At 34.7% G+C, this 27,261-nt stretch overlaps 1 protein-coding gene across 1 annotated transcript in view; it reads right to left on the bottom strand.

The window, feature by feature from the left end:
- The window catches only part of LOC122811883 (membrane-spanning 4-domains subfamily A member 4A-like), a 156,406-nt gene that overhangs the window by 47,713 nt on the left and 81,432 nt on the right, over window positions 1-27,261 (bottom strand). Inside the window, exon 5 of the mRNA XM_044084024.1 lies at window positions 14,037-14,183. Within this exon, the coding sequence (XP_043939959.1) occupies window positions 14,037-14,183 (147 nt within the window). The remainder of the gene's footprint in view (window positions 1-14,036; window positions 14,184-27,261) is intronic.

Below are 27,261 nucleotides of genomic sequence, written 5' to 3'. Positions count from 1 at the left end.
GAGAATGCTTCTGGTAAATCTAAAGTTTTAGGGAGCCATGTTGTTAAAAAGAAGTAATATTGTTACCTTCAATATTTTCTGGCAGTCCAAAAATCCTAATGTTATTGCCTAGATCTATTTTCCAGGTCATCCAGCTTTGTTTGTAAATGTGTATTTTGTTTCAGCAGAAACTCAATGTTGATTTCCTCTTCTTGTATTCTATTTTCCATGTCATTCACAGCTTCTTCTATGCCTGTCATCTGGATCTTCTGTTGTTGCAGGTCCATATGTAACAAGTCTATTTGTTTTGTAGTTTTTCTATGAAAGTGTCTATTTTAGTATCCATTTTATCCATCTTAGCAGTAAGTTGCTGGACTATAATTATCAGAGACTGAAGTTCTTTCTTGATGCTGGAGTCTTGAGAATTTGTCTTACTGGAACTCATTTCAGACTGATAAACTGACAGGAAAATTTCCAAAGTAATTTCTGACAGGAATATTATTAAGATTTCCTTTCTTTTTTAGATATAGTTCAAGAACTATATAAAACAAACATATTTAGAAAGAAAATTACTTCAAAAATTATTTTTTTAAGTAATTAATTCCTGTCAATGGAATGAAATTGGTGGAGCTGAAGAAATCTGCTGCTATCCTGTGTTCATCCTTGGCCACGCCCCCGAGAAAACCATATTTTGACATCACCATGTATGCATAATTAATCAGGCACTTGGACACTACCCTTAAAGTTACAGAACTATTTTAAATCCATATTTTAAAACACTTATACTTGTGTTAATATAAATATGATCCATTTATTCCATTCAGAGTTTTTATGAAATAACTGAAAAAAAATCCACCATGTCAGTAGTCACAAAAATTAATCTGTTAAAAATGCTATACAGCCAGCCATCATCTTAAAAAATGCCAAGAGTCCTTAAGCCCATGGGGTGTGTTACAGAAAAAAATTAACTCTAATAGTTGCACTAGAGGATTTTTCCCTAACTTGATCTTATAAATAGAAAAAAAAAAAAAAATAATTATAAGTGTGTTTATATATTTATTAAATCAAGTATTTTAAGTATTTAATACATAGATTTTAAATAATTGTATAACTTTAAGGGTGCTTTTCAAATGATTATGCATGCACAGTGATGTCATTTGTTATGCGATAGAACATATTTTTAAAGCACAAAACATTGAACATAACTTTCAATTAAAAAATGAAAGTGCTTAACTTGTTGATGAAACTCTGAAACTAACCCAAACAAGATTTTTTTTTTCTCCTTGGGATTTGTTTTTTTGCTAGTTGTTTTTAAGATACATGTTTGGTTCCTCACTGTACATCCATTCTAGTGCTGGGAAGACAACAACATTGCTCTTCATAGCAGAAGAGAACAGCTATGACGAAATGGTTTAACCAATCACGATTCAGTGAGGATTAAACCCAAAAGCTATGATTTGCTGCCACAGTGACCATCTCTGAAGTAATATTGACTTATAAAGAAAGGAGACTTTTACAATGCTTTTTTTGTTTGTTTAAACGGAGGACCACTTGAAAAGTGTAAATAAGAGTTACTTAAAGCACAACTGATTAGATTGGCCAGGATGATGTCCCACAAATAAAACTATTGGGAGAGTTAGAAAAGGTATGAAAAATGTTTTTAGCAAGAGGTTAACCCATTAAACTAATTCAAGACTTTCAATTGTATAAATCAATGGTGTATCAGATAACTACTTTTAGGTATAGGTCTGACTAGGAACGTCGACACTAACAGAAATTATGAGAGAGGATTTATTGTCGAATATGGGACTCTATCAGAGTACATCAAGTCAATTGTGAGGAAGAAACTGAATATTTTAAAAATAAATCCAGAGTTATTCATTCAGGGCCAGAACCTTGCTTTAAAGACGGGATCAAATCTCAAGGTGAGTTTTGAGAGAAATGAGTGGAATGTGGAGAACAAGAAATGAAGTTTAGGGACTAAAACGTGTGGGCATTGTCAGTGTTCATACATTCTAGAAACCACGTTTATTACTTTAGAGAATAGAACATGGTCAAAAATATATATTTTTTTAAACGGCAATTGCCAGACCTGTAAAGTGATCTACTTTAGCAAAATGTTACACCTGTCTAGCTTTTTATGTGGACAAAACCAAACCAGCTTTAAGAAAGAGACTTTATGAATATGTTTATCACATAGGAAAAAAGAGCAAAAACAATGCATTATTTAAACATTCTAAAATTATCTGCTAGGTTTCAGAAATTTAAAATTGCTATTTTGGATCATATTTAGGCAAAACCTAGGGGGGGGGATGAGAGTGCTGAAGCTTTAGAAGAGAGGGAAGTTTGATGGCACTTCAAGTTACAAGTGTCTTACCCCCTGGGGGGATTAATGAACATATTTCTTTGCAATCCATACTAAATAAGAGAGCCACTATGTATTAGTGTGTTTTATAAGATGGTTTTAATAGCAAAACCATTTTGTGTTTTAGGGTCTTCTTAATTCTATTTATACATATTGTTAGTTTTTATTTTCATTGCTGCAGTAGGGAAATATTAACATCTTAAAGTGTTTCAAATGTGGTTCACTTGGGTAATTAACTGAATTAGTTTCCTTGCATGATATAAAAAGGGTTTGGAAGGCGGAAATGCTCGATTCTGAGGATGTCCTAATTTTTTTAAAGGACAAAAGTGCTTAATCTGTTTATTTGTTTCACAATAAAGTCAGTGGTTTACCTGGAGCATTTTTATTTATTTTCCAGTGTTGGATTGACTAATAAAGAGTAACTTTCATCTTGAAAGCAATCTGTTCAAAGTGACTTTTGCATAGCAAATCAGCTGCTCAATAGTTATTTAAAATAACATTTTTAAGAGTCAATATGAATAATACAGTGGCATAAATCGCCAATTATATTGCACATGATTGGAAGTGGAAACTAATCTCAGATGGCAGCAATGTTGGAAAGGTCAATGCCTTTGATAGTGTTGTTCAAGATATGGAACAAAACTCAGCTCTGTAGACTGACACTGAAAGTGAAAGTTTGAGTGCAGCTATTTGGTGTGGAATGTCACACCTCTAGCAACCTTTGCATTACAGAGCATTTTTTGAAAAATAAACTTAAAGATTAAGACAGACAAGCATACATATTTTGTGAACAATAAAAGCTATTAAAACTGTAGAAATAGCCATGTTTTCAGTAAGAATTATTTTAGTGATAATAGTGCATTTATAGTATTTTCCATAATGCACACAAACCCCAAATTATATTTTTTTCTAAATTTTCACAAGCAATTTTTTATATCTTAAAGTATACAACCTAGACATATATTGTTAGAACATTTTTTTGGAATGTACGGATCAGAAAATGGTAAAATAATCACATAATGACATTTATTCCTCTTTTAAAGAGAACAAAATTCAGAAAGACTCATAGAAGAGGACAGGAAAAACATATCTGGGGATAGAAATGTGCTAAAAAGTATGTGTGGCAAAACAAATGGTACAGAAAGACAAATATAAAGCTAATATGGTAGCATGATGCACAGGGATAGTAATAGTAATGTAGTAAAAGGTTAACAGTCATGTAGAACCTTATTTAATGCATTTGAAACTACATAATATAACAAAAAAAAAAAATCAGATTTACCCCAAAGTGGTGGGATAAAAGTTGGAAAAAAAAAAAAAAAAGAGTCAGTTATAGGGGCAGTATTTTCTTGGATTTTAAAATGGCAATATTCCAGGGATGTAAAATAGTAAATGGCAAATTATAACCTAACATGTGCTGAAAAGAGCTACGCCAGCAAAGTTCACTATAGAATAATTAAGAAAATGGAACTGGACTATTTTTCCATTAGAATTCTATGTACCATCAAAATGACAATGTATTGTTACTGTTAAAGGTGCTATCAGATACCAAACAAGTTTTTGCCATTGAACTAGTTACAGTAAATCATATAGGACTGGGAACAAGTTAGACAAAATGCCATCTAGCCTAGATGAGGGAAAACCTGCAGATGTTAAAACATGTTGGAATATCATCCAAGGTAGAAAGGTACAAGTAAGAGAATGATTGATGGACTTGCATAACCTTGAAATAAATTTAAAGTATTAAAATAGACTGATGCAGTATAATTAAGATATTTTTCCTACATATAAGTCTGGAATTATATTTTATGTCTTTGTAAAAGCACTGGACTTTATACCTCAAATAGACTGAAGCAATCCATACAGTATCTAAAGTGCATACTGTGCAGTCCACACATATACTGAAAGTCCATCATGGTATGCAACACTGTTGTCCACATACTGCAGATTTTCAGAAGTAGTTCACACTAACAAAATAAAACACCAAGAAGGTTTTAGGGTATAAAAGGAGAGTAGTGACCACTGTCATATTCTGCAAGTTCATAATGCTTGCTTACATCTGCACTGTCCATGAATACAGTGTGCAGTGTTGTAGTTTGGCCCCAACAGTTGACAGGATTGGGACTACTAAGATGGCGGCGCACTGATCAATAGCTTAATTTCAACTCTCCCACTGTGAAAACATATTGAGAAATAATGGTCAGTGATAGTCAGCTGGGGTAAAATTTAGTTTCTGGCTAGTAAGTACTCTGATTAGATACCAGCAAATAAGAAATTTAGAGACCCAGAAAGAAATCAACCAAAATGGAGAAACTAGGACTGGGAAGAATCCCGCATCTGTTCAGCAAAAAGCAGCTCAAGCTGTAGTTTTTGTACTAGAAATGTCTTCCAGTAGTTTACACGAAAAAAATAAATGTTCTCAGAGGTGATTAAAATAAATGAAACTCAAGAACAAAAGGCTGAACAAAAATAGAAGACCTAGCTACTTTGATGAACTCAAACACTAAAAATCAGTGCTCTTTTCAAAAACTTGTAGCATTAGAGGACAGAGCAAAAAAAAAAAAAAAAAAAAATAGACAGACTGCATTAATTTTATTAAAGCCCAAATAAGCAGAGGACTGGCATTCCACAGCAGGATTTAACAGAAAGGGAACATAAAGTATATACTCCAAACCTGACCATGAGAAAGCAGCCAAGACCTACATTAGCTACATTAGTAAAGATCCAATCATACCAGCACAAAGGTGATCCAGAAAAAACTGTGGCTAAAGGGAAAAGCAGTAAAACTGGAGACTGCAGTGTGTTTGTGGAAAATGATTATTCACTGAACACCAGACAGAAGAGGAGCAAAATTTATCCCAGCAATCAAGGAATGTTGAGATGCAGGTTTGAAATTCAAGCCACTATATCCAGCTCTTCTGAATAGGTTTTCCTGTTGGATCAAATATATATTTTTGATGCAGAACAGGCTAAGGAATTAAAAAAAAAAATCCAGCAAAAAGACTTTGCAGGTGAATTTTCCAATGTTCCAAAGGAAAATTCTTGAAAGAGAAAAAAGCACAGGAGTTGACTAGAAGAATCAGAAGTAACCCGGACACGAGAGCCTAGTATTGGCAGATGAAACTGTTCAAAAGAAAGATGATCAACACTGAAATTAGTGAATAATTGGGGGACTAAAGCATCAGTCTTATTTGTGTAATATGACTTTCCAATAAAGAATTGCTGAGAAAGACTGGACTTCTGTTGACTTTGTTAAACTTGTGGGTAAAGCATATACCCCATTTTATGGAATTACTGCTTAGGTAACTAAAGGGAGAAAAGTCAGAAATTGTTTTACTTACAGTTGCTCTTAGTATTTGTATAAAAAAATCATGATTTCATAAAATAAATTACAGTTTATACTGTGAAGCAGTTTTTTTTATAATATGCAGATATGCATTTTTTTTTTATTTTGGGGGTCTTTTCAATGACTATTGTATATGTTAGAAATAGTAAGGCAGACTAGTACTATTTATTTGTAAGATATTTATGTCTTTCAGTAGAAAAAGAGAAGAAAGGCTGGATAAAAGCAAATTTAAGTGAATATGCTGTGATCTTTAGTTACTGGGGTGGGGTGAGGTACAAAAGTACCCTGATTAGACTATATGTAGAATTAAAAGGCCTGGGTTAAATTTCAAGCCAGTACAACCAAAGCTGTTCAAATGTTCATAAATTGATTTTCATATGATACTTTCTAAACTATTATGTATCTTTATATCCTTCTGTAAAGAATGTTATACATGAAAGCCTCATTTTATATATATATATATATATATATATATATATATATATATATATATATATATATATATATATATATAATTTTATATATTTTTTAAGACTATATTCTCTCAAAATTATGTAACATCTATTGCCATGAATGTAACTACTTGTGGAGCTTTTCTCCCCGGGCCTCCACTGAAAATGGGAAGCTCTGACCCAGTGAACTCTCCCTGTCAAGAAATTCAAATAAATAAATTTTTCCTATGAACCTATAAATTCACCTGTGGTTTAGTCACAATATCTCTGATGGACAGAGGTTGATAGGAAGTAAATTAATCTCCAACTAACATATCCCCTGCATAACCCTTGGCTACCTCCTTACTAACATACCCCCCACCGTATAGATATCCAAGGTACTATGGTACAAAACTGGACTGGGTTATACGGCTAGGCTTATAAAAACCCTGATGGCCATTAGCCTAGTGTACAATCAATGGACTTGAGAAATCTTGTTTTTACAAAAATGATGTCTAGATTAACGTCCTTGGTTTAGGCTGAAATCCATGAAAATGCCAAGTTTCTTGCAACTGCTTCAGCAAGAGATATTAGCTTGTTTTTCTTTTCTTTTCCCCATTAGTAAATCTCAGTGGGAGATGAGAAGTCTGCAGCTGAAGGCAGTTGGTAAGGGAATTTTGAGTGAAACTTAGAAAGATGCATTTGTAAAGCTGGTAGACATTTTTCTCATTGCTGACTATGCCATCTGCTGGTTCAAGTAATTAATCTTTTTGCTGATTAGCTGTAGGATTCTTCCCACTCATTTTCTCTTCACCTTTTCTATTTGACTTTCTTTCAGGTTCTCCAAGTTTCATCTTTGCTGGCATCCAGGCAGTGTACTTAGTAGCCAGCAAGTGCACTTAACTAAAATATTCAGAATTACTGGACCTTATCATTTTTTTAATACAGTGGGACAGCTGAAATTAAACTGTTGATAAGTGTGTGTAGCGAGCTTCGAAATTTCTGATTCAAACAATATGAAGAGTTTTGAGCATTATTTGTTGTGGGAAATGTAAAAAATTAAAAGATACAATGGCAAGCAGTTCAGTGAGAAATAGTTTGACATTATGGTAAGTGAATAAGAGATAATAGTTTTCCAGCACCCTTAATACTTTAATGTGTTTAATAGAACAGTACACAATTTAGTTTCATTTACAGATAGCAAGTGCACTTTTTCTAATTGCTAACAGTTTCACATCTGGGAGAGGAATAGTGACAAGGAAAGGAGAGAGAACAATCAGTGTAAGTGGAAATACAGGCTGTGACATGTGCTTTAGCATAGGTAACCTTACGTTTAGATTAGGAATGCCTGGAGGTGCAGTTGTCAAATTGGGGCAATTGTTCCTACCTGGAGGATTAAACTTCATTTGCATACATAGTTGTGTGCATGTTTTCCTATACTAGGAACTGGGGTGTACAGAAAATATTTAATTTTTTGTTATTGCTGTTTGAGGGTTTTCAAAGCAAAAATTTTTGAAAAGTGTATCATAGGTTCAAATGAAGATAAGAATTGTATAAAAGATCAGCCTGCAGAAATTCAGTGTGTACATATAAGAAAAGTGGGAAATATATTTTCAAAAAATGTCATATATAATAGAGAGCAACAATAACTTTTTATAATGGAAAAACATTGTTATATACAATAGGGGTAACAATAGCTTTTTATCACAATGGCTATACTATCCATATTATCTTGGAATGCGAATGCTCTGGCAGGTATTGACAAAAAGGAAAGCATACAGAATTATATTAAGAAATGTAGTATGCAAAGAGTAACTCTGCTGATTTGTCAAATTCACATGCTCATTTCTTATCAAGAAACAATTTTGCGATGGATATTTAACAGAATATCTGGTGAAAAGAAAAATGGGAATAATTGATTGTTAGAGGGGATCTGCTACAGACTACAGAAAACATGCCAATCCACTACCAAACTACTTCACTCCCTCAAATACATCATCAGAAGTAAGGTCTAGATTATGAACTCAGGAAATTATTGGACAATTGCACAGCATATACAGTAAACAGAAACACCAATTTATTAACCTTAATAAATATAGATTCACTGAAGTAACTGAAGTACAAATTACACAATTTAGAATAAGTAAGCCCACATTACAAGATGAAGACAATTATTTAATTTATTTTACATTTGTTGACCGGAAGAGTCCGACTGGATATATGTCCATTTTCAGCAGAGGCCCGGGGCGAAAAGCTCCACATACCAAAAGAGAGACAGTACATACATCACTGAGTGATAAACTCAGGCAGACATGTTTAGAAATATATAGACAAAGAATACAGGCAGATATCAATATACACAATGTGCAGACTTACATATGATTGGCAGACATATCAAAAAATGTGAACAAAGAATGCAATCAGATCTCTTAATTCACAATGCTTAGACATTCAAATGCTATGGAGGCATAAACACTTGGCTAAACAGCAGGATGGGTAGCAAGACATGTATTAGTGAAGTTGTTAGGTTTAGATCAAGAGCACATTACATTTAGCATTTGATTTTTTAACTAATTAAGAAGCAAATGAAATCTAAGCTTGTAAGACATTACATTTAAAATTAGAAAATTAGATTTAGTAGCATGAGTTGAGTGGAAAGATTAAAGTAGTATATGAAGTACAAGTGCAAATTGTGGCAGGGTAGGTGTGTACCTGTGTGTGTGTAGCAGACCCTGTAAAAAGGTGTGTGGTCCTGCTTATGGTGTGAGGGTTTATGCCTCCTCAATGTTACACCTTGTGTATGGGGGCCCTCTAGGTGTTTGATGTGGTGTGTCCCTTAAAATGTTTTTTATTTGTAAAAGATCAGATTTTTGATGTCTTCTGTGATCTCCCCTGTCTTGGGTCTGTTGGTTCCTGTTCTTGTCCCATGATGCTTTATTCTCTGTAGTTGTGTCATTTGTGCCTTCCTTTGAAATTTTTTTGGGTTTGATTCTTTGTGGGGTCTGTAAATGTCTGCAGACATGTCTGTTGATGGTGTTTGTGTTTGTGTTTTGCCTGTTTGCTTCAGATTGTCCTGAATATTCACTTCCTGGTTTTTGGGTTTTATTTGTGCCATTGGAAATTTAGGTTTATTGGGACTTTCCTCCTTTGATTGTTAAATGTTAGAATTAGTATCATTGCCATTTCTGTTTTTGTGTGTTTCTCTTCAAATCTTTTTGTTGTTTTTGTGGATTGTGGAGTCTGCTGTTCCCCCTTTTATTTGCCAATTTTTGTTTTGGTTTTCTTCCCCTTGGGTTGCTGCTGTTTTTTGTTTAATTCCTGCGTCTTTTACTGTTGCTGTTTTTTTCTTTGCACTTGAGTTTGTGTGTACATGTTTTTGTTTAATCCACTTGTAATTTCTGGGTGTTCTGTTCCTTTAAATTTTTGTGGTGGCTTTTTAGTGTTTTTGGTTTCGGCTTCTGGTGTTCTGGTTTGTTTGCCTGTTGCTGTGATCCTGTGGTAGTTGTTTTTCTGCCTGCCTAAGTTTGTCCTTCTGCTTTGATGTGGTTTTTTCTGGGCTTCTGTGTGGTAATTCCTTGCAGATTGTGTTCTGTGTGTAGTCTGCTTGTGCCCTGCATTGAGTATCAGACTTCAGGTTTTTGAATGTTTTTGTCCTTGCAGATTTGATTTTGTTCTGTGTTTCTAAATTTGATTGGCTTTGCTCTTTTGTGTTGCAATTTTTGAATGTTTAACTTCTGTTTTCTTTGATGCCTCTGTGTTAAAAATTGTTTGGTTGAGCTTCTGGTTTTCTTGTTTTGATTCTTGTGTGGGGTGGCTTCTGTTTCTTTTTGTTTGCAAATTTGCTGTTTTGTTCTGTCCTTTTGCCTCTTGTGTTTTGTTTGATTTTGTACCTGCCATTTGACAGTTGTTTAATCCTTTGTCAGGTTCAGTTTGTGGTTGTGTAAATTGCATTTTTGTTACGATTGTGGTTTTGTGTTTCATCTTCAGTGCTCACAGTTTTAGGTTTTCTATTCGATTCCTGGGTGTTTGTGTTTGTCTGTCTGCAGTGCCTGCCTGTGTTTGTTGTGATTTGGTGGATTTCTGGTTGATTTGATCTCTGCTGTCTTTATGTTTTGTCCTGTGTCTCTCTGAAAATTTTTGAATTTGCTTTGCCTTGATGCCATTAACATTTTGTTGCATTTCACTTGAATTTTTTTCTGGTTTTGATTCCTTATTTTTGATGGTTTGCAAATGGTATCTGGTTTTCCTAAGTTTGTGGCCTTTTCTTTTTGTTCCTGGTTGGGTTATTTCTGTGTTTGTGGTAGCATTGTTGTCAGGTTGATTCTGTTTTGGGTGTGATTGCAGTGAGATTGCAGTCTGAGCATGTGAATTTCCTCGAAAAAGGTTTGGTTTTCTGGATTTCCTCTGGTTTTGTTCTGTTCTTGTTTTTGACTTGTTCTCTGGTTGATTTTAAGTCTTCTGGTTTGTAACAGCTGTGGTAGTATTGTTGTTGATCAGCAATGAAGGTTTTCTGGTTTGATTCTAATTTGCTTCTGTTTTAAATTTGTTGTGATTTCTCTGTTACTGTGTGTATTTGCTCTTGCTCTGATGCTTGGTTGGATTTACTGTCACGATGTGTCTGAATCCCTGATTTGTCTGCAGTGATTTCTTTTGTGTCCTGAGTAGAATTGACCTGTTCTGTCCATTCAAATTTCATTTTCTTTGTTTTTTTTAGTAAGCATTTTAGTTTTTTTTTTGTTTATTTTTTTAAATTTGTATTCATGTGAATTTTTAAAATTTATCCCTATTTTTTTCTAATTTTGGATATTTTATGGTTGTCGTCTATTTTTTGAAATTTTATTGACAGCTATGGCAAGAAAGGAATTCACGACTATAGGTTTGTGCAATTTTACTGACAGCTATAAGGGTGATTGTACTGGATATGGACTGATGCATGTGCAATTGGTGCATGTAGAATTGTGCATATTTACTAATAATGGTGTGTAATTGTGCTAATAAATTGTGCATATTTTGTGGAAATGGTGGATTGTGTAAGTAATGTTGACTCAACTATGTAGTGTGTGTTTTATATTAAATGTTATGTACTGACTTGGGAAGTCTGACTGGTTATTTTTTTTTTTTGTTTCAAAACTGGACTAAAAAATAAATTATATTTGCATATATTTTACTTTTAACTGTAAGGCTTTGTAGGTGGACAATAAAAAACACCCTCTAAAGGTGTAGCAATGCTGTATTGTATAATGTATGTTTCATATAAGGATAATCTAAAAAAGCCCAAAATTAAATGTACATTGCCAAATCTAGGGCAATAAAATTTGAATCAATAAAATTAATCTTTATCTATGACTGGCAAAATGTATTAAGTTTTGTTTTAATGTTAAGTTTAGATTGTGATGAATGTTGTTTTTGCATTGTCTTATTTTAAATGTTTGTGCTGTAAAATTTAATAAATTTTAAATAATTACTTAATGTTTGAAGTGTTTCAGTAAAAACATTAAAATAAAACTATGGTAAATGAGTGAAATAGTAAAGTAAAAGCTCCAGTTGGAATGTTATTTTGTCATGGGAACAAATAATTCTTTTCAATGGGGGCCAGGCAACACCTCTCAACCAGCAGTCAAATTATTTCTCCACCTCCCAAAGATGAAATAGATTTTTCTATATTCAGATTTTTGCAGTTTTTTTAGATTTAAAAATTTATTTTTTGAAATTTGTTCAAAAAATTTGTAGTTAAATTGTTTCAATAAATACATAAAATCTTACTTCATAACATATCCTTAATAATAGCTTCTCTAAGAGCTTCATAAAATTCTGTCTTTATCAGCTGTTATAATTACGTTCTGTTTTTATATGCAATATATATTTTTATATTCAGGTCAACTTTATATGTAATTTTGATTTAGAATTGCAAATAAATTGCTTGTTCAGAAACCTGCCATTACAACTCTCAAAAATAGCCAATTTATAATCAATCCCAAAAGATGTCCCAAATTTTGCCCAAAAAAATGCAATTTTGGTTGAAAAGAAAAGGGTTTACAATTCAAATAAATAGCAAAAAAATAATCAAATAGATTACTTTAAGTTAAAAATTGCTAGATCTTTATTGTCAGATAATCAATGTATATTCTTTTTGTCAGGTAAGCTTATTTTGACAGGTAGAAGCTGTATTGTGTTCTTATTATTTTTTTGCATTTCATTTTTATTTTTTTTTTTTCATTTTGAATTTTTTTTTTTTTAGTGACAAATCACTAAAGACTGAATTTAGAAAAAAACAGACATTTGAGTTTCAGATTTTATACCCTTCTTCAGAAAATTCATAATAATGACAGACATTATATTATAAAATCAATATTTATTTAAGCAATATTTATTGTCCTTCTTCTTGTTGTGCCTTTGTGTGTCCTTGTTGTGCTTTCTCAGATTTCTTGCTCTTTATTTTTGAGGAATAGTTTATGTGTCAGTTTAGATCACAGTCAACAGTCAAGATTTCAAATTGTGACATGCTTGTTGCTTCAGTCACCATCCTTGTGTAGGACATCTCAATGTAGCCACTGAGGCAAGGAGTAGTTGTATCTACCTTGGATGGGGAGGACACACTGCATAAGCACTACAGTGGCTTGCTTTTCTCTTGATTTTTGAGGAATGTTTGGTCTCTTTTTGATTTTTTTTTTGTACTGTTTATGTATGCTTATTTCTCAAAAGTGCTGTTTGATTTTAAATGTTTAAGTAGCAATGCTTCTAATGACCATAAGGTAAGCTTAGACCATATGCAAAGAGAAGTAAGCTTTTATAATAAATACTTTAATAAAGCATACTAAGCTTGAATTAAAAATTGCCATGCAGAGAATACTTGATATTGACTAATGTATAAGCCTTGTTTTATATAAATAAAAGATATTAATATTTTTAAAGCTCATTACACTTGTTGGAGACTTCCAGTCATCTCTTTTTTTACCTTATATAAATACCTAAAACAGAATGCCAATCATGTGGCTGTCATAAGTAAACCTAATCCTATGCAATGTATCTTGAGCTTGTTCTTGTTTTTTTTTTGCTTTTTTTTTTTTTTTCATTATGTTTTTCATGAAACAGTGTCAGGGCAGCAGGTTTTTTATTTTTACAATTTTTTTACAGATGGGGGCACATAGGGGCATTCTACTTTCAGCATTTCAGCAATAAGCTATTATAATTTATATTATAATGCAGAAGCAATTGCAAGAAGAAGAGAAGTAGTTTGAGTTTTCCGCTTCTTCTTTTTGTTTTTTTTATTTATAATGTATTTAAAAGTATAATATATTTGTTTTAAAAAGTAATTTTATTTCCATTCCTTCTAGATATTAAGTAAGCTGTCATGCAGCCCATGCATTGAAATATTTTATTCTTCTTATTTTATTTCTCTACACTTATTTTGTCTTGATTGATTTTTGCCACCCCAGGCAGCAATTAATTAAAAGTTAGTTTTTTTTTTTGTTTTTTGTGGTTTTGCCCTCCCTCCTCCCTGACCACACCCCTTCCCTTCCTTTGACCCCATTCAAGCTCCCTGCAGCCCCCCTGTGATTTGAAGTCACCAGCCGCCACTGAGTATATGTGTTTAAAGGATCCCCAAGAAAATGTGTCCCAGATAAATCTTTTGCACAATACAAGTGGAGCTTCTTGGAATCCATAAAAGATTTACCTGCAGGCTACAGGTAACTTGAAGTGAATTGAGAAGGTTGATGCTTTGGTTTGAAAGGTCCTTATTATTTGAGGAACCACAAACTAGTAAACTAAATAAGAGTATATATGCTGTGTTCAAGCATATGTTTCTGTAAAGGGGGAATTTGTGCATCACTGAACAGATCTAGCTATTTCATCTCATAGCATTTCTATTTATCCCATCATTCTCAAAAATTTAATCTGTACTGTTTTTACTTACATATCGATTATACCAGTAGGAGTAGTCGTAGTTGTTGCAATAAGGATAGTAGCAACGAATGTAGATTGCTGCATCAACAATAAGAAGAATTACTGCCACAAAAGCTACCACGGAGCTCACCACATTCATTACTAGTGTTTTCTTGGCCTACAAACAGAAAAAAATATATTGGGTGAATTACAACAACGGCAGACTGGAAAATAAGCCTCTACAACAATTTAGCTGTCTTTTTTCTTACCAAAATGCCAAATTAACATTATCAGCAAATAGAATCTGTTGAAGCAATAGGTACAATTCCAAATGTTTGTTAATCAGTTTATAGCACATCAGTATGTTTACACTATTTTTCACAACATATGTTAGCCTAACTTTCTTCCTCCAAACATAGGAAAGAAAAATATAGACTGGGTACCATCACTGGCAAGAGAATTTCTGAATAGTGAAACTGAAGTGTGCAACAAACAGCCACTGAAGACAGACAATCAAGGAAAGACACGATAGGCGATTACAAAAATAAATAGTGGCAGAATGAAGGTAAGCAAAGTAACTTCAAAGATACATTCACTTGATTCTAGGAGAAACAGGTACTAATTCCAGAAGCTAGTCATGGTAAAAAGGCAGTAGTAACATCAAAATGAGGGGATGTTTTTAGCACAAGGGTAGTGAACTGAGTAAAGTTTAATGAATTACATGAAAGCAATGAAATATTAGTCATGGTAAAAAGGCAGTAGTAACATCAAAATGAGGGGATGTTTTTAGCACAGGGGTAGTGAACTGAGTAAAGTTTAATGAATTACATGAAAGCAATCAAATATCAAGAAGGTGATGGGCAGGGCCAAAGACATAGAACCAAATGACAAGGGGGGCAATAAATGGAAACAAGACGTTCCATATTTATAAGAAAACTGCAAGGTTATGTCGGAAGGTACAGGTGGTTACAGAGGTTAAGAATTTTAAAGAACCTGGGGACAGAGTAACACAAAGTAGAAAGTACTGGGGGGGGTTAGCAATCCAGATGGGTAAGTCACACTCAGACTCAGGGTATTCCACAACAAACTGCATTATCAAAATTACACTCACGAAACATACTACAAATATTTTTTTATAAATTCACTGCTCTGCTTTCATAACTGTAGCTGCATGCTGCTGTAAATTTCATTAATATCTGTAGGGAATAGCTTGCTTACTTGTATCCATCAATCAGGCAATCAGAATGTAAATGCAAGTAAAGAATCATTTTGAATTTAACTCGTGTAATTGTCAAATCAAATTAAAATAATGTCAGTGGTGCATTGAAAAAAGCATGGTTTGGTACAGCTGAGTAAAACAGACACCAGAGTTGTTTATATTTCAAGAGTTTACTGAAGACTTGTTTAATTATTCTCCTAGTGTTGCATGACTCAAACCCATTTAGTTATTACCTTAAAGCACCGAACATATTACTTCGACTGAGCAGTCAATGATTTGTTAACTGTTTTGGATTCTGGTTTTAATCTTCCTACTAGTGTTATCTCTTCCTTTCCCACTCCTGACTATTTATAGACTAAACTAATGTTTTAGGTGATAATTAAGTTTATCAGGGATATTAAGTCATGCTTTGAAATCCAAACCCACCAGATTGAGCTCTCCTCTATGAATTCTTGGTGTACTAAAAATGGCTCAAATTATTTAGCACAGCTAATTGCCAATGGAATATCAAGCTCATTAGAGTGAATCTCTTCCTTATTTTCAGCACAGTATTGGATCAGGCCAATGAGTCCATCACTGCCTTCAGGATGCATCTCACTAACTATATTAAACATTTAGAAAGATCCCAAAAGGGGTCACAACCTAAGTGATCACAGTTTTAAAGTCCCTGAGCTAGCAAGAGTGACTGGAAACTCTTAAGTCAGTAACTTATAGACTTTTTTATGGAGATTTCTGTCTTAGTGCATTATTAGAGACCCAGCCATCACATATCTCCTGTATCACCTAAAGTCCATTATCTCCAAAAATACTAGAACCAGGGACTTAACCCTTACCCAACAAATAAACAAAACATGGTAGAATAGGTTTATAATTCAGTGCATCTTAAACCCCTGGAATAAGTTTCCTCTGCATGTTAAACAGTATGATGTAAAACACAACCTAGACAACTGGATGAGTGGTCACAAAATTATTTCAGGATTGACTGGTATGCCCCTCCTGGAGAATGGAAGTGCAGTCTGAGGGAGGGTACCAATATGACTCTGTAGCCTTAGAATATCTATGAAATAATGGAGAAGGAATGTCAGAAAGTTTTCTGTTGAAAATTAAACTATAATTACAATTCTTTTTAATGTTCGAAGTTTTAATCTTCTGGAAAGAAATTCAAGGGTAATGAATGAAGAGTGGTCAAAGATGGCCACTGTGAACAAATGGTTGGACAATTTTGATCACAGTTATGAGGAAAAATAGTTAATATATCCAGCCAAGAGTATCTTACTGTCAAACAGCAAATTAAACATTTAAATACATCAGTTTCTAAATATAAAACACTACAGATGAACAATTATTTCCTTAGGGAAAGTGTTCAGCTCCTGCATGTCCCCAGGGATTAAGATTATGGACATTGCCCCATGGTGTAGAACACACCCCATTCCACATGGAATTAATTGAATTGTTTGATAAGACAGATCTGGAATGAACATGGCTACTCATGAAAAAAAAAATGACTGGCAAATGAATGCATTAAAGCATGGCATATCATCTTTGGTTACCTCCATTACTGGTGATTATTAAAGTTATCCTGATGTTGAGAAAATACTGAGTATATTACAGAGTGAAGGCCAAAATGACTTCTGTAAAAAGTGACAAAAAGTTAAAATGGGATGATGCTGACAAAATGGGATGATAATGACTAGAGTCTCCACAGAAGGGGAATAAGGACCAGAAAATGCATCCAACAATGCCTCAGTAGCCCCTTTGGAGCAACTGATGGGGAAATGTTCCAAAAGACTGGTACACAAATATGGAGTTAGTTCTGAGGGAACCCCTTTGTACCAGCAGGGAAGAAGAGCAAGAACAGATGGTGGCACAAACAGCAGAGCGATTATCCACAGACATGGTACCAGCAGGGAAGAAGAGCAAGAACAGATGGTGGCACAAACAGCAGAGCGATTATCCACAGACATGGTACCAGCAGGGAAGAAGAGCAAGAACAGATGGTGGCACAAACAGCAGAGCGATTATCCACAGACATGGTACCAGCAGGGAAGAAAAGCAAGAACAGATTGTGGCACAGCAGAGTGATTATCCACAGACATGGTACACAGAGTTTACTGATACTAATCTTCACAACAAAGGTACTGTTTTAGTAGCTTTCTTTTCCAGTTATATTTTCAATTTTACTGATTTATCAGCATTAGTTTGTTAAAAGCTTCACCTTTATACCTATGGGTAGAGCCAATATTGCCAACACCTAAATTGACTTGAATAGGTTTGTCAGGAAACTTAATTTACAAATACTATTGGGTGGTGACAATGACAAAGGTCTTTATGATGCTATATTTAATGAAAGTGTTTTCAATCCACCCACACATCTGATATTAAATGCTTTTTAGTACATGTGTGAAAAAGAAATAAGGAAATCAGAGAAATAAAACACTTTACAATCTATAGGAAATCTACTTGAGTAACTTTGCATCCAATAAAGACATTAGATGTATGAGATCTGATAAAGGTGGAAGCATGGTTTTAATGGACATGGTTGATTATGTGGTAAGATGTTGGCTGATACGAATATGCATCAAATTGTGTCCATTAATGAAATTAAAACATCTTATAAAGTAACACATTTACATTTAGATTAACTAGTTTTGTATGAGATTATTCCCACAGAACTGGTTCAAGTTTTAAAAATAGAAAGTCCAACAATACCCAAGATTTTTAGAGTGCAAAATCTGCATTCTAATTTAAGGGATCCTCTGCTATGGCCTATTATATCTGCTGGGGGCTCAATCACAGAACTTTTAGCGAAACAGAAAACAGATTTTTCAACTTTAAGAGTCATTGTACACCAAAGGACTCATGGGACTTCAACTGACAAGTTAAGGGATATGCATATAGGTGAAGGTTGTTCATTGGTCACTTTGGACATTAAAAATTTGTTTTCTGTTATACCCCCATGAATGTGGGTTAAAATGGTTTGGTGATGTCATAACACATTAATTTAATATCATCTTCAGATAATTCACTATAATCAATGAGCTTATGGACTTAATTTTAGAAAACAATTTTTTGAAAGTGAATATTTTAAAAATATGAAAGGAGTGGTGATGAAAGCCACATGTGTCTCTGTGTTTAGCAATACTATATTGAATTGGTGGGAGAAGTGGTGTTTAAATGGATTTGTAGACAAAAAGTACTAGGTATATTTTTGTTACCTGGACATTTTTTTTTAATTTAATTTGGAAGGGTAATTCTACAAAATTCAACAAGTTTGTCAAGCAATTGGAAAACACTACTCTTAGTTTACTTTGAATATTATTTTGTTTCTTGAACATTATCTCAATGTGAAATTATTAGGGGGGACCAATATAATTTTGAAATGACTATAGATAGCAAATATTCAGTAACTCTGTTTTACATTTCACCAGTAATCATCCAATGCATCAAAAAGAGGGTGTTAATTAAAAGCCAATGCACAAGGATCACTAGATTAACATCTAGAGACGAATGATGCCTAGATGACCTCATAAAATTAAAGGTTATGTTTCTTGAGCAAGGATATCCTGGGAAACTAGTCAATGAAAATATTGTCCAAGTGATAAACAGAGAAATGAAGATATAGCCATATAATACATATGAGCCTGGACCATATGGGGAATGATCACATACAATTGTTCAGAAGCAGTGGCTGACAAGTGAAATAGATTTCAACTATATGGTTCTGCATCATTTTTAGATACAGCTGATATTAAAAAGTGTGAAGAAATTGGAATATTTTGGGCAGCATAGATGTACCCTACCAATAGGAGAAATATGAAAAATATTTTGGAAAGACCAATTCAATCCAGGAAAAATTTGGCTTATAATACTTTAAATGTGGGTGTTTTATGTAATGCTCTTTAGACAGAGGAAAGTGATAGCATTTTGGACAATCGACAAAAATGGGGGATACCAGGTAGATAAACTAAAACTGACAAGCTTGTGTATTTACCAAGATGCTATTCTTGTACCACTTTTTACATTGGGAAAATGCCCTGAACAAAAATACACCAACATAATTATAGTATAAATAGAAAAGAGTGTAGTAGCTAGGCACTAGTCAGTGTGTGACAATGGTTACATTTAAACTTTTTAATTTTGGAAAATTCCAATGTATGATTCATGGGGGAGATCTTACACAAGGAAATGATATGGCAGCCTAGAACTGACACCATTTCTATTACAAGTGAGTTAATGTTGAGCTTTCATGGTATAAAATTATAAATTATTTTTTTTTATTCTCAGAATATACATTACATTTAATATTTGTCCATTATTAATATCATGTAGGTAGTAAAACAATTTTTGTATCTGTGACTTTAAGGAGCCCAAGTTGATTAAGAAGGCATGGGTGGAATGTTATTTAAATGTTTGATTGTTTTGTAACATTCGACTCTGATGAAGTCCCAGATATAGTAGGGATGACAGCACTCAACTAATTTGAGGTTTACAAACAGGTGTTTAATAAAAATGGTGCATTTATCTTTGGAATGGTGGGTCTGTTTTATTTTGGTTTTCATGAATATATGTAACTGACTAACTAGTTATCTGTTGGACTTAAGTCTTTTATATAATGACCTACTAGCTTACTAGAGAATGCTAAAAGAGGCAAGAGTTATTACAATAACGTAATGCAGATGGTGAAGCACTTCCATTTGTATTCAGTGGAAACTATCAAAAAGGGACAATTTCAAATGTTTCAGGAATCTCTAGTGTGCTATACTTGGAATCAATAAAACAAATGCAGGAAAAGTGTTCTATAAAACAGCACATAAGGAGTCAACAGTATTGTAAATGAGCACTTCTTTGAATTTTACAGCAAGAGATTTTTCAGATCTGACTACCGAATTTCCACATTTAAAAACAGTACAAAAAAAGTACTTTGTAGTTACCACAGAAGTCGTTCATTTCAATAAAGTCCCCCCCCAAAAAAATTCTAAATTTCTTAAAGTTACTACACTATAGAGAATGTCTTGCCAGTGCAGTACCAGTGTCCCCTTTTCTAATCACTAGTTGAAGTTCATACATTCTGCATGCCAACTTCCTTATTAATTTTACCAATGTAAAAGCAGGTACATGAATCACATAAGCCTAAATAGAATATGCCTTTAGAACTGCAACTATACCTCTGGTTAGACGGAATTTCCATTTTTAAATCACTCAAAAAATGCTTGATGTTGGAAATAAAGCAACACTGCTTACAGTTGCTGCATTTAAAAGTACCAAAGGTACTGCAATTTGTTTTCTTAACACCGGTGTGTCTTTCTAGGATGAATCTAGTGCAATTAGCTTATAAGTGAACAAAGGATGATCAGCTTAATTAAATCCCCATTACCTAAAATAGTCTTCCAGTTATTCTGCAAGATATTTCTAATGGAGATATCAGTGGTAATGGGGAGTGGAAAAGCAGCCCTATAGACAATAGGCAAACTCGATTGGAAGTGTATGCATATCTTCTCTGGCCAAAAAACAAAGTCTGACCTTTATGAAGGATTGGTCTTGCCTTACCAGTATATAAACAAAGATTTCATGAATAGTTAGCCAGCCAATCATTATCATTATCATAGCCTGTAGCCATGAAAAAAAACTTTCAGTTATCTGTTTCTTTGACAAAAAATCTCTTCATGGCTTATTAATCTGCCAAGTCTTATAAACTGTCTTTTTTTTCATGTGGTGTGGATATTGACTATGCCCGTGTAAATAATTTACAAAGGTGTCTTTTCAATAAAATAAATTAAAAACAGGTGGCATTTGCCAAGGCCACTGAACAAAGCTCCATTACAAGGACAACCTTGAGTTAGAACTTCACAAATCAGAATCTAGTGATAGTTATTTTTTAAAATGCCAAATAAACCTAACAGCATGTGCCAGTGTGGGGGACACACGAGAACTTGCAAACTCCACCTATACAGCAGCTGAAGGCCAGAATCAAACAGCAGGTTATGGAGTCAAGGAGCAGTAGTATTAACCACTGTTAGTCTGTCATTCTAACAGCAAGCATGCATTCTCAGCTGAAGGACTACTGACAGGCCTTCCATTTGTGAAATGCCTTGTAACTTCAGCAGCAGAGGGATTTTTGAAGGTCTTGCTCAATTCAGAGCAAATTTTTTCAGCCAAATAAAATATTACCTAGCTAGGTAGGGGATACTGCTTTGGAGCTTGAGAACATTTCACTGCGAGAGGAATGCAAACTTGTCTGATGAAATAATGCAGACAAAAGCACAGCGACACTGGAGGACTGCTTTTTGTACCAGCCTCTTGTTACACAAGCAGTTCATTCAGTTTTTAGTCTAGAGTCTACATTTTCATAACTAAACTAACTTTAGAATTGCATTGCATATTTCTAAATGCTAGCAATATTTAAAATTGACTTCCTCTGAAAGAGGCTAGTTCATCTGTTAACAGCCTTTCTATGAAGTCTGCACCAAGTTACTCAACCCAGTTCAACACGTTTTTCTTAAAATTTTTCTCTTCAATATGCTTAGCCTGCAAGTCATTGCTGCAAGTTCTCGCCTACATGACTGTGAATTACGACCTCCCACCACCATTATTCTTAGTTAGCCACGTTGATCCCCTTTACCATTACATTCTGTGTCTTTGGCACACAGCACTGTTCATCTCCATGTTACTTCTGACTCTCCAATGAGGAATCAGATCAACTGTCTGCAATGCAGTAATTCATGTTCATGGCATGATTTCTTTATGTAATGATCTGACAAACAAGTTGGATAACTAGTTGTCACCTTTGGTCACTTTGTGCATTTCAAGCATGATTATATGCTCTCTGAAGACTATTTTATTAACAATTTAGTATTTATCATACTCCTATCTATACTGTTCAATTAACGTTATATATATTTTAATAAGCCAGCATTTACAAGCAATATTTATCCCTTTTCATGAACACATTTTCCACACTTCATCAGATTTCTATTGTTTGCAGTTTGTTGTTCTTTATTCACTAATTTAGTACTTACTGCATTGTCTCTCTATACAACACACACATTATATAATTTTATATACACACACCAGAGAGGGAGACACTGATATCTCTACCTTGATACCTCTCTCTGTTTTATTTTATGTATGTGTGTGTGTGTGTGTGTGTGTGTGTGTGTGTGTGTGTGTGTGCATGTGTGTGTGTGTATATATATATATATATATATATATATATATATATATATATATATACACACACCTCCATCTCTCTAGCTCTTTCATACATCTCAACCTCTTAGTGCAGGAAATCTGGACAAAGCTCAACAAACTTGGACAAAGGCCCATAAATAGGGACATATTTGAAATATTGCTCTTATAAACTTAGAAAGTTGGTAGAACATTTGTTTTAACATACATTTTCAGAAGGATATGAAGTCTGAAACTCAAATGTCATTTAGTGACTTTAATCCTCAGATCATCCAATTGATTTGCCAGAAAACCACAGATTTTATAGGGAACGGACCAAAAATCTGGGCATTCTGCAAAAATCTTAACAGTTGATAGGTATGACTCCTTTCTTCATAGTGTGTTCCATTCATAGGGTATTTGCAAGAGAACACAGACCCAAGGCCAAAGGAAATATAATAGTAGATTCACAGGTTTCACAATTAAGTGTGCCACAATTACTAGAAAACGTCTCTCCAAGATTGTTTAATTATTCTTTATTTTGAGCTATCATTGTGAGCAAGAACTCTTTTGGAACAAAAAAAAAAAAGTTTCCAAAGGTGGTAGAAAAAGATCATTTTAAAATAGTCTCCTTTTAATTCCCATGACATCTCCACGTGCTGCTTAACTTCCAGTAGGAACAATATGCAGCAGCAGCCAAACCCACACATGTCAATATGTCCTTCCTATAGGCAATTTTCACTAGGTCTCTGATCTACATGCTGAACATGCTAGCAAGATATGTACACACTAAACAAGCCCTTCAACTTTGTTCTGAGAGAGGCTAGCAGGTACTGCTTCAGCACCCCTTCCCCACATGGCTGTTTCCATCAATGCTGAATCATTACTTGAACCCAGGCAGGGTTTCATTTAATGTTCCATATCCCTCAGAATGGAGCCAGCTTGATTTTTTTAAACAATTCTTTATGGACAGTTTCACCCCCAAAAATGATATCCAAATATTTTCCCTATTATGTTACATGTTAATGGTCTTACTTCTTTGTTTTCTTATTTACTGTTGAAGTGGTCTGTCATGTTAATTATCTGTAATGGAGTTGATCTGTGCCTATTGTGGTCCCCGTAGAGAAGGATAATGTGTGATATCACAGGAATACACAGGAGAAGGCCAATGCAGGAACGAACAGTGCATGAATGATAAGAACCAAATCTGTCTTGAGGAAAATCCATCTTAATATTTTGTGAGCGACACTTACATCCAGTCTCCCGCACAAAGGCATAAACCTTAGTTATTATAAGTAAAAAAAAAAAAAAATCCCCGGATACTTATTCACTTGACAACTAGGGGAAAATTATTTTGTTAAAATTACACATTTAACTTTTGGTGCACTGTTCTCATTTTTCCATTCTTATTTTGATCTCATTGCAGTTTAACGTGCAGGATCTCTCAAGTTCAATGCCAGAACAATGACATAAGAATTCATGTGACGAATAACTTGCCAAACTAAACTTAAATGAGCTCCAGTTGTAAAAATGTAAGGCATTATCTGTTTAATGAAATAATCATCTTTATTAAGGGCAAGCAAAACAGTCACATTTAAAGTATAAAGTTGGACACAGTTTTATAATTTTATTTGTACATCATTAATAACTGGAGAAACTATATCATGATGGCAAACATTTTGAAACACGACATAAGTATCATGCTATGACCCAGCAGTAATGGTGCTAAACTAATGCATACAGTGTGACATTATCCTATTACTTCAGTACCAGTGCTGCTGTACTGATGTGTACAGTGTGACAGTATCCTATTACTTCAGTACCAGTGCTGCTGTACTGATGTGTACAGTGTGACAGTATCCTATTACTTCAGTACCAGTGCTGCTGTACTGATGTGTACAGTGTGACAGTATCGTATTTCTTCAGTACCAGTGCTGCTGTACTGATGTGTACAGTGTGACAGTATCCTATTACTTCAGTACCAGTACTGCTGTACTGATGTGTACAGTGTGACAGTATCCTATTACTTCAGTACCAGTGCTGCTGTACTGATGTGTACAGTGACAGTATCCTATTACTTCAGTACCAGTGCTGCTGTACTGATGTGTACAGTGTGACAGTATCCTATTACTTCAGTACCAGTGCTGCTGTACTGATGTGTACAGTGACAGTATCCTATTACTTCAGTACCAGTGCTGCTGTACTGATGTGTACAGTGTGACAGTATCCTATTACTTCAGTACCAGTGCTGCTGTACTGATGTGTACAGTGTACAGTGTGACAGTATCCTATTACTTCAGTACCAGTGCTGCTGTACTGATGTGTACAGTGTGACAGTATCCTATTACTTCAGTACCAGTGCTGCTGTACTGATGTGTACAGTGTGACAGTATCCTATTACTTCAGTACCAGTGCTGCTGTACTGATGTGTACAGTGTGACAGTATCCTATTACTTCAGTACCAGTGCTGCTGTACTGATGTGTACAGTGTGACAGTATCCTATTACTTCAGTACCAGTGCTGCTGTACTGATGTTTTTATAGCCTGACAGAGAGCCTCAGTCTCCTTTCTCTTCTATTGTTCAGAGTAATTGTCCTGAGGTCCTACTACATAATAAAATATTTCTTAAAGGAGATGTATGCTTCACACATCTCATCTGTCCAGATTTTTGCCTCATACTTTGGTCCGTTCTTCATAATTCTGGCAAATCAAGACTGAAGTCATTAAGGAGTTGAAACTCACATTAAGGAGCTGACCTTACACTTCAGAAAATGCAAAGCATAAAACATGTTATTCTAGCAACTTTCTAAGAGCAATATTTAAAAATCTTTGTTGGGCCTTTGTCTCCCCATTATTTTGGCTTTGTCCAGGTTTGCTGTACTAAGTTGTTAAAGGTATGTACCAACATAGTTAATTTCATATTCACTTCAAGTAGGGAATCAAATACCCAATCCGCTAATAAAAGAAAAAGCCCTGAGGTCCTGTTTTGATGCCATTATAGCTTAATATAAACATTAAACCAATGAGCAGCTTCTATTTTCAGTTTAATCTTTGTGATCTCATAAAATCTATCCAACATTAAATTATGAAACACTATAAAATTACCAGGAAAAAAATGCTACAGAGAATACATGCAGGATAAAGAATGAACTGTACTGTACGACATTTCCGAGTTTAATTTGAAGTACTTAATGAAACCGCATTCTGTAACCTGGAATGTATTAAATGTTGGCTCCTCTGAATATAAATGTTTTAATTGTTTAGTAGTGTATGGAGTGCACCAATTAGTATATGATATTTGGAAAAAACAAACCAGTTAAGCACCAGTGTAGTGTATGACTTGGGGAAAAAATGTTAATGTTATAGCAGGGGGTGCTTAAGGTTGGGTCCCATGCTAGGCAGTAAAATCTCCCTATACTAACTAGCAAATGATAGCAGCAGCAGAACAAAAAAATGTTTCTGCCTGCCATCCATACTGGTTAACATGTCCCTAAGTTACTCTAAAGAACTTAGAAAGTTGCTAGAACAGGATTTGTGTTTGCATGTATTCTCTGAAAACTACTGCACATGCTCTGCAAGTTGGGTGTGAGATGGATGAGAAAACAATTTTGGAGCGAGTTGGATGAAGTGGTGGAGAGTGTACCCATGGGTGAGAGAGGGGTGATTGAAGCAGATTTCAATGGGAATGTTGGTGAAGGGAACAGAGAGGATGGAGGTGATAGGTAGGTATGGTGTTAAGGAATGGAATGCAGGTCAATTGCTGGTGGATTTTGTGAAAAGTATGGGTATGGCTGTGGTGAATATGTATTTAAAGAGAGGAAGGAGCATAGGGGGATGTATAAGAGTGGAGGAAAATGCACACAGGTGGATTATATCCTATGCAGGAGGACCAGTTTGAAGGAGATTGCAGACTGAAAAGTTGCGACAGGGGAAAGCATAGTTAGGCAACATAGGATGGTGGTCTGTAAGATGACATTGGCAATCAAGAGGAGAAGAGTGAGGGCAGTGCTAAGGATCAGCTGGAATCTGAAAAAAGGATAACCAAGGTGGAGTTTAGGGAAGAGTTAAGACAGGGACTGGGTGGCAGTGAAGAGTTGCCAGATAGCTGGGTAGCCACTGCAGAGGTGGTAAGGGAGAGAGCTAGACACGTGCTTGATGTGACATCTGGACAGAGGAAGGAGGATAAGGAGACCTGGTTTTGGAATGAGGAAGTACAGGAGAGTATAGAGAGGAAGAGGTTGATGAAGAAGAAGTGGGATTGTCAGAGAGATGAAGAAAGTAGACAGGAGTACAAGGAGATGAGGTGTATGGTGAAGAGAGAGGTGGCGAAGACTAAGGATAAGGCATATGGCATGTTATATGAAAGGTTGGAGGCAAAGGAGGGAGAAAAGGACCTGCACCAATTGGCTAGACAGAGGGACTGAGCTGGGAAAGATGTGCGGCAGGTAAGGGTGATAAAGGATAATGAGGGAAATGTACTCACAAGCGAGGAGAGTGTACTGAACAGATGGACAGTATTTTGAGGGGCTGATGAATAAAAAGAATGAGAGCGAGAGAAAGGTGGATGATGTGGGGACAGTGAATCAGGAAGTGCAACAGATTACCAAGGAGGAAGTAAGGACAGCTATGAAGAGGATGAAGAATGGAAAGGCTGTTCGTCCAAATGACATGCCTGAGGAAGCATGGCAGTGTTTTGGAGAGATGGCAGTTAATTTTTAACAAGATTGTTAATGAAATCTTGGAAAGTGAGAGAATGCCTGAGGAGTGGAGAAGTGTATTGGTACTATTTTTTTAAGAATAAAAGGGTGATGTGCAGAGCTGTAGTAACTACAGAGGGATAAAACTGATCAGCCACAGCATGAAGTTATGAGAA

This window comes from Protopterus annectens, chromosome 9.part0, assembly GCF_019279795.1.
Source record: "Protopterus annectens isolate FY-2018-M chromosome 9.part0, PAN1.0, whole genome shotgun sequence".
Taxonomy (NCBI): Eukaryota; Metazoa; Chordata; order Ceratodontiformes; family Protopteridae; genus Protopterus; species Protopterus annectens.
This window is presented reverse-complemented; position numbering and strand designations above follow the sequence as displayed.